Source organism: Sinocyclocheilus grahami, unplaced genomic scaffold, assembly GCF_001515645.1.
Source record: "Sinocyclocheilus grahami isolate Dianchi unplaced genomic scaffold, SAMN03320097.WGS_v1.1 scaffold2116.1, whole genome shotgun sequence".
NCBI classification, from domain to species: Eukaryota; Metazoa; Chordata; class Actinopteri; order Cypriniformes; family Cyprinidae; genus Sinocyclocheilus; species Sinocyclocheilus grahami.
In genome coordinates, this window is record NW_015507295.1 from 60,468 (window position 1) to 68,865 (window position 8,398).

The 8,398-nt window shown below is 44.6% G+C and overlaps 1 protein-coding gene across 1 annotated transcript in view; it reads left to right on the plus strand.

Annotated features, from left to right (window-relative positions):
* zer1 (zyg-11 related, cell cycle regulator) overlaps positions 1–8,398 on the plus strand; it is a 10,328-nt gene that overhangs the window by 1,501 nt on the left and 429 nt on the right. The window contains exons 2-15 of the mRNA XM_016260575.1: positions 251–504; positions 577–727; positions 1,928–2,364; positions 3,083–3,256; positions 3,341–3,455; positions 3,920–4,066; positions 4,573–4,746; positions 4,893–5,108; positions 5,604–5,645; positions 6,035–6,154; positions 6,628–6,743; positions 6,820–7,008; positions 7,645–7,742; positions 8,184–8,286. Of these exons, the coding sequence (XP_016116061.1) occupies positions 338–504; positions 577–727; positions 1,928–2,364; positions 3,083–3,256; positions 3,341–3,455; positions 3,920–4,066; positions 4,573–4,746; positions 4,893–5,108; positions 5,604–5,645; positions 6,035–6,154; positions 6,628–6,743; positions 6,820–7,008; positions 7,645–7,742; positions 8,184–8,286 (2,249 nt within the window). The 5' untranslated portion in view covers positions 251–337. The remainder of the gene's footprint in view (positions 1–250; positions 505–576; positions 728–1,927; positions 2,365–3,082; positions 3,257–3,340; positions 3,456–3,919; positions 4,067–4,572; positions 4,747–4,892; positions 5,109–5,603; positions 5,646–6,034; positions 6,155–6,627; positions 6,744–6,819; positions 7,009–7,644; positions 7,743–8,183; positions 8,287–8,398) is intronic.

Genomic DNA, 8,398 nt, shown 5'->3' on the forward strand with positions numbered 1-8,398 from the left:
TGTGTGTCTGTGTGTCTGTGTCTCTGTGTGTGTGTGTGTCTGTGTCTCTGTGTCTGTCTCTGTGTCTCTGTGTGTCTGTCTCTGTGTGTCTGTCTGTGTGTGCGTGTCTGTGTGCGTGTCTGTCTGTGTGTCTGTCTCTGTGTGTGTGCGTGTCTGTGTGTGCGTGTCTGTCTCTGTGTCTGTGTGTCTCTCTCTCTCTCTCTCTCTCTCTCTCTCTCTCTCTCTCTGTGTGTGTGTGTTCATCTCTCAGGTGCAGCAGCTTCTCTCCATGTGTGTCTCCTGAGTCCCGGAGTGTGTCGTGCTCTTGTTCTTCTGTTCTGAGCGACCCGAGGTCATCATGGCGAGTAAAGCGGGAGACGACCCGGACAGCCTGATGTCTCTGTGCTCCGTCTTCTGCCTGAAGAACCTGCGGAGAACCATGTGCTTCAGCGGAGAGCAGAACCGGCTCCAGCTGCGGCCCGACGTCTTCCTGCCCGGCGAGATCTGCGACCGGCTGGTGAACGAGTAGGTAGAGGAGCCTGGAGGAGCTTCAGCGTGTCCAGTGCTGATGTGTGACCTGATGCCTCTGATCCGCAGGTACATGGATCTGCTGCACACTGACAGCGACTTCGAGCCGCAGGACGGCTTCTTCCAGCTCTTCAGTGAGCCGCGCAGCACCAGACTGACCCGCCTGCAGCTGAGGGAGGATCTGGTGCGAGACCGAGACCTGGAGGCCATCGGGAAACAGGTGAGAACATCACCAGTGAAGCCAAAGCAGCGTCAGATCTTTTCTTCTGCTTTCTGACATACATCAGAGCATGACAGATTATCCAAAAAGAATAGCTCTCTCTCACAGAGAAAGCTCTTAAAAGTGTATCCAGATGAGCATGATCAAAATATCTGTCCAGTGATGACCTTTTGATTAAATATGCAGCATATGCACAGATGAAGAGTTCAAAATAAGATTTATAACATGCGTTTAGACAGTAGACAGGGTAAAAAATCAAGTTCACGATGACTTTAAATGCATTTCTTATGTGCGTCACGCCGAGTGAGTCGAAATACTTTCTCTTTCTGTGTTTATTCTTTCGTTATGGTTGTAAAACAGACGTCTGATGATCACCTGACCGACATACTTTCACTTTCAGCTCATCCTGCAGTCTTGTGTGTGATTGTGTGCTAATATTGAACTGAAATGTTTTAATTCAGAATAATATAATATGTGTCTCTGCAGCACAAAAGCAGTGTTGAGTCGCTGGGGGATATTTGTAGCAATAGCCAACAATACATTGTATGGGTCACAATTATACATTTCTCTTTTATGCCAAAAATCATTAGGATATTAAGTAAAGATCATGTTCCATGAAGATATTTTGTAAATCTCCTACCGTAAATATATCAAAACTTAATGTTTGATTAGTAATATGCATTGCTAAGAACTTCATTTGAACAACTTTAAAGATGATTTTCTCAATATTTAGATTTTTTTGCACCCTCAGATTTTCAAATATTGACCTCTCCTAACAAACCATACATCAATGGAGAGCTTATTTATTCAGCTTTCAGATGATGCATACATCTCAATTTCACAAAAGTGACCCTTATGACTGGTTTTGTGCTCCAGGGTCACACACATACATTTACTCTGAAATGGCTAAAATAGAAATGGCAAAGCAATCAGATTAGTTACATTTTGTAAAAATGGGAGTACTCTCAGGATAAGAATTTCATTTTAGTAAGGAATATTTGATGAGGGGCCATTGAATTATTAGAAAATAATGATCCGAGGTGGTGATGCAGTTATTAATGCAGTGAGAGAGAGATCAAAAGATCAAGGGAATTTCTTTTGTTGACCCCTATAACAGAAGTTCTCAAACTCATTTAGTCTTTATTAGCTTTTCTGTCCTGCACTGATTCATCATGAGAGGTCTCTGTGGGATGTTTGCAGGATCTGATGGAGCTTCATCTGACCTGCTGTAACCGTCTGACGGCACGCAGCCTGCGGACGCTCTGCAGCTTCAAACACTCGCTGCGGTCACTCAGTGTCTTCGGCTGCTCCAGCATCTTCTTCAGGAAGAGCGGCGCTCCGCTGGCGTACGACGAGGAGGATCTGGAGGAGCAGCGGCACACGGTGGACCTGGACTTCAGCTTCCAGGGCTTCAACCGTCTGCGTCTGCTGAACCTGGGAGGCCTGCGGGCGGAGCTGGATGTGGAGACGCTGCTGCGGCCGCTGCCCGCTCTGACCTCGCTGGACCTGTCGTCCGTCCATCTGCCTCGACCGGCCTTCCTCACGCAGTGGAGCGAGCGCCTGGCGTCTCTGGTGCTGTATAACCTGGAGCTGACGGAGGAGCTGATCCACACGGTGCTGCAGATGAGCAGACTGAGGTCAGAGAGAGACGGTTACACTAGCGCTTAAAGACTGGAATAAATAGTGTTTAATGTTTCTGAATGAAGTCTCTTCTGCTCACTGAGGGTGCATTTATTTGATCAGAAATACTTAAAAATAGTGAAATATTATTGTAAAGCAAAACAGCTGTTTTCTATGTGAATATGTGTTAAACTGTAATGTATTTCTGTGATGCGCAGCTGTATTTTCAGCATCATTCCTCCAGTCTTCAGTGTCACATGATCTTCAGAAATCAGTATAATATGCTGATCTGCTGCTCAAGAAACATTTCTGATTATTATCAATGTTGAACACAGTCGTGCTGCACAATATTTTTGTGGAAACTGATGCATTTTATTTTTCGGGATTCACAGATGAATAGAAATCTACTGTAACATTATAAATGTCTTTACTGTCACTGTTGATCAGTTTAATGCGTCCTTGTTTCTGAAGGATCACGTGCCTCTTAAGACTGGAGTAATGTTGCTGAAAATTCAGCTTTGATCTCAGAAATCAATTACATTTTTAACAAGTATTCACATAGAAAACAGCTGATTTAAATTGCATCATTAATATTTCACAAGATTACTTTTTATTGTATTTTTGATCAAATAAATGCAGGCTTGGTGAGCAGAAGAGATTGTGATTGTTCCAAGCGTTTGTCTGGTAGTGTATATAGAACAGAGCAGGGATCTGTGTCGTCCGTTCTGTCTGCAGACACCTGGATATCTCACGAGAGAATCAGAGAACGTCTAAATTCAAGATGACGAGGAAGATCTTGAGCAGTATCGTTCAGAGTTTGGTCGATCTGGTGTCTCTGGACATCTCTGGACACATCATGCTGGATAACTGTACGGTGCCGGCGTTTGAGGACGTTGTGGGCCGGCCGAGGTGAGAACACACACACACACACACATCCATCACGTGCCACTCCCTCTGTGTTTGTTTGAGCGTGTGTGTTTGTGTGTTTTACAGCATCGAGCCGTGTAAGAGCAGCATTTACCCGTTTCAGGAGCTGAAGAGGCCGCTGCAGTTCTTAGGACTGTACAACACAACGCTCTGCAACGTCACACACATACCCGCGTTTAAGGTATTGCATACACTCTCTCTCACACACACACACACATGCAACACTCTCTCACACACACACTCACACACACACATGCTCACACACACGCAACACTCTCTCACACACACACACACACACGCACACACTCACATGCTCACACACACACGCAACACTCTCTCACACACACACACACGCTCACACACACACACAACACAACACTCTCTCTCACACACACACACGCAACACTCTCACACACGCAACACTCTCACACACACACATGCTCACACACACAACACTCTCTCTCTCACACACACACACACACACAACACTCTCTCACACGCTCACACACACAACACTCTCTCTCTCACACACACACACACACACGCTCACACACACAACACTCTCTCTCACACACACACACTATCACACACACTCTTCTTCTATCGCTCCAGTGCTCTGATTGTATTGGCTGTGTGTGTGTGCAGGTCACTGGCTCCAAGAACGAGGATCAGATTCTGAACGCTATCGAGGCTTACACAGATCAACGACCCGAGCTGGCCCATCGAGCCATTAACCAGCTGTTCGACATCGCCAGGATTCAGCACTGCAGCCAGCTGCTGCGAGCACTGCAGGTCTCACACACATACACGCACACACACACACTTTTGTATTAAGTGTGTGTGTGTGTATTAAGTATTTATTTCTGGAGCGCTACAGTCTATATACAGACTGTTTCAAAGTATCTTCACTGTAAATGCGTATGTAAATGTGTGTGAGTGTGTGTAAAAAGTAAGTAAAAAGCACACAAGCATCTCTGTGTGTGAGTGTGTGTGCGTGTGTGTGTGTGTGTGACAGAGGAACTTGCTGTCATTTATTTCTATAGCGCTTTATACAATACAAACTGTTTCAAAGCAGCTTCACTGTAATAAACAGGAAAATAACAGTGTTGATGTTGCAAAGTTAGTGTCATTATTCAGCTCAGTTCAGTTCAAGCTTTCTTCTCATGTAATAGTTTCAGTACAGTTAAATTGATAATGTACCTGAATATTAAACCCCAGTGCAGTGCAGTCATGTGATCTCTGACTGCGCTATCCCAGTGCACACGCATGTAACACGTGTGTTTGCTGTGTGTTTTCAGCTGGTGATCGCAGCGCTGAAGACTCATAAATATGACAAGAGCATTCAGGTGACGGGCAGTGCCGCTCTGTTTTACCTCACCAACACCGAGTACCGCAGCGACCAGAGCATCCGTCTGCGCAGACAGGTCATACAGGTGGTGCTCAACGGCATGGAGCATTACCAGGAGGTGACGGTGAGTTCAACACACACTCGCTCAGACAGAACCCACGCCGATGATGCATGAAGGATGTTTCAGACTTCAGTGATCTGAGGCAGCACTGCATGATAAATACATGTCACTCAGACTCTGTGTGTGTGTGTGTGTGTGCGTGTGTGCAGGTCCAGAGGAACTGCTGTCTGACGCTCTGTAACTTCAGTATTCCTGAGGAGCTGGAGTTCCAGTACCACAGAGTCAATCTGCTGCTGCTGAAGATCCTGGAGCCGGCGCGTCAGGACGAGTCCATCCAGCGCATCGCCGTCCATCTGTGTAACGCACTCGTCTGTCAGGTCGACAACGACCACAAAGAAGCCGTCGGCAAGATGGGATTCGTCAAGGTGCTGTGCTCCTCATTGAGCTCTGTGTGTTTGTGAAGTTTAGATGTTCGCTCTGGTTCACTTAGCGTCTGTACAGAAATCTATAATGTGCTGCATTTATAAAGCGATAGTTCACCCAAAAATGATCATTCTGTATATTCCCTCATCACTTCTGTCCATCCTTTAAAAGTCTAGTCAAGATTTTTAAGCCTCCAACAAAAGCACATAACATCATAAAAGCAATCCGTATGAATCGAGCAGTTTAATCCAAGTCTTCAGAGGAGAGACAATCACTTCATATGAAGAACAGATTTAATTTAGGCTTTTATTCTCAACACTGAACCAGTGAGGTTTGCTTGAGCTTGTTTACCGGTTCATTGGTTCTGTATGTGTGTTTATATGTCTAATAGCGCCAGTTTCTCATTAATGTTGTTTTTAATGGGAATAGCATTAGATTGTTTGCATGTATCGTGTAGCATCTGTGTCTATCTCATGGTTTGATTTGTCTCGTCACAGACGATGCTGAATCTGATCCAGAAGAAGCTGCAGGACGGAATGGTGAGTCGTTACTGAATCCGACTCGTCACCGGTTCGTTACTGCCGTTTCCATTGCAGTTTTGCGAATTAATCCTTTTTCGCATTGCCTGAAAAATCACCTCATGCGAGCGTAAAAACTTTTTTGCGATATATGGCGAAATTGACGCGTTTCCATTAGGCGTATTTTCAATTCGCAATTTCAGTTTGCGCAATTTGAAGGGTAATGGAAACGCGCCTACTGATGTTCATATTTGACCTTTTTTTAACTCATTTTATTTGTTAATTTTATTTCAAGTCATGAAAGCATTTTTGTTTTTTATATATTTATGTTGTCAGTTCATTTTATTTCTGGTACTGAGAATGTGTTTTTCTGGTTTAGTCTGAGTTGACGGTGATGTGTGTGTGTTCAGTGTGATCAGGTGATGGAGTTCTCGTGGAGCGCGCTCTGGAACATCACAGACGAGACGCCTGATAACTGTCAGATGTTTCTGGAGTGTAACGGCATGAACCTCTTCCTGGATTGTCTGAAGGTCCGTTCATCACTGCATACTGTTTCATTGCGATATATGGCGAAATTGACGCGTTTCCATTAGGCGTATTTTCAATTCGCAATTTCAGTTTGCGCAATTTGAAGGGTAATGGAAACGTGCCTACTGATGTTCATATTTGACCTTTTTTTTAACTCATTTTATTTCAAGTCATGAAAGCATTTTTTTTAGAATGTGTTTTTCTGGTTTAGTCTGAGTTGACGGTGATGTGTGTGTGTGTGTGTGTGTGTGTGTTCAGTGTGATCAGGTGATGGAGTTCTCGTGGAGCGCGCTCTGGAACATCACAGACGAGACGCCTGATAACTGTCAGATGTTTCTGGAGTGTAACGGCATGAACCTCTTCCTGGATTGTCTGAAGGTCCGTTCATCACTGCATACTGTTTCACAGCTCAATGAATGATTGTCAGCAGAATCTCTGCTCCTCCCTCATGCGTTTGGTTTCTGCTCTCTCGCAGGAGTTTCCTGATAAGCAGGAGCTGCACCGTAACATGCTGGGGCTGCTGGGTAACGTGGCCGAAGTGAAGGCGCTGAGGCCGCAGCTGCTGACCAAGCAGTTCATCACGGTGTTCAGGTGTGAAGTGTTTCTCTGCACCTCATTGGCTCAGTGTTTGCTGTGTGAGTGTCTAACGCCGCGGCTCTGCTCGCAGTGAGCTGCTGGACAGTAAAGCGGACGGCATCGAGGTGTCCTATAACGCCTGCGGAGTGCTGTCACACATCATGTTCGACGGGCCGGAGGTCTGGACCATGGAGGAGCCCAGGAGAACACATGTCATGGATACAATGTGGGCGGCCATCCAGAGCTGGGACGTCACCTCGCGACGCAACATCAACTACAGGCACGTCAGCGTCGTTTTTTTTCCAGCACTATTTTCTGAGGTTTGGCCAGTGGAGCAAACACTCACTCATTCCTGTTTTCTGCTTCTGCTGGAAAAAAGGCCAGTTGAATGTAAATGATGTAATTCTAATGGTGTGGTTTGTGTGTGTGCTCTGAGAAAGGTGTGTGTGCAATTGGTATAAAACTGACACTGCACATACAATAATAATGCAACAAAATTAATTGTTTTTTTATAATTAATTGATTGTAATAATCCAAAACAAACTTAATAAATGGAAAATAATTATTTTTTCCCCCATAAAAAACAACAGTGGCATTTTTTTTTTTATATATTAAATTGGCATTTATAGGGTTGTGAAAATTAATGATTTTTTGTAGTTATGATCAGTACTGATGTTGGTCAAAAAAATCTATGTAAGTGAAAGCGGGAAAAAAAAATGAATATATAATATTTTTATGACAATGTTTTGTCCTCTAAGGACCTGTGTGTAAAACTGACACACAAGCATCATCATTAAATAAACCATATTAATGAAGTACAGGTTAGCCTCTCAAATGGCTGATAAACTAGTTAAGACCCTAACTTGTTATCGGTTTAAAAGACTCGTCACTGACCCGTCCGTCCATCCGTCTGCAGGTCGTTCGAGCCCATCCTGCGTCTCCTCCCTCAGAGCGGCGCTCCGGTCAGCCAGCACTGGGCCACATGGGCGCTTTATAACCTGGTGTCCGTTTACCGTGAGTAACGCCCTCATCAGATCAGATTTCACCCCAAAATAATGTCATTCTCAGTGTAATGTGTCTGAAAGTCATCCTGTCTGGACACAATCATTAAAACCAGATTCAACAAAATGTGACTGATGTGTAAATCCCGAAACGACTAGTTCACCCAAACATGATCATTCTCTCATCATTTACTCTCCTCGTGTCGTTCCAAACCTGTATGAGTTTCTTTCTTCACAAACACAAAAGAAGATATTTGATGAAACTATAGTCAATGGCTTCCGTCGACTGTTTGGTTGCACGCATTCTTCAAAATATCTTCTTTTTGTGTTCAACAGAAGAAAGAAACTCGTACAGGTTTGGAACGACATAAGACAAATACATTGTTCTCCTTCAGTTCAGTTCAAACAGGCCTCTCTCTCTCTCTCTCTCTCTCTGTGTGGTCTGGTCCTGTAGCGGGTAAATACTGCCCTCTGTTGATAAAGGAAGGAGGCGTCATTCTGCTGCAGAAAGTTCTGGAGCTGGAGTCCTCTCATCAGGAGACCAAGGACATGGCACGGTAACAATACAGACACTCACACACACTCACTCACACTCTCTCTCTCACGCACACACTCACGCTCACTCACACACACACACTCACTCACTCACACTCTCACACACACACACTC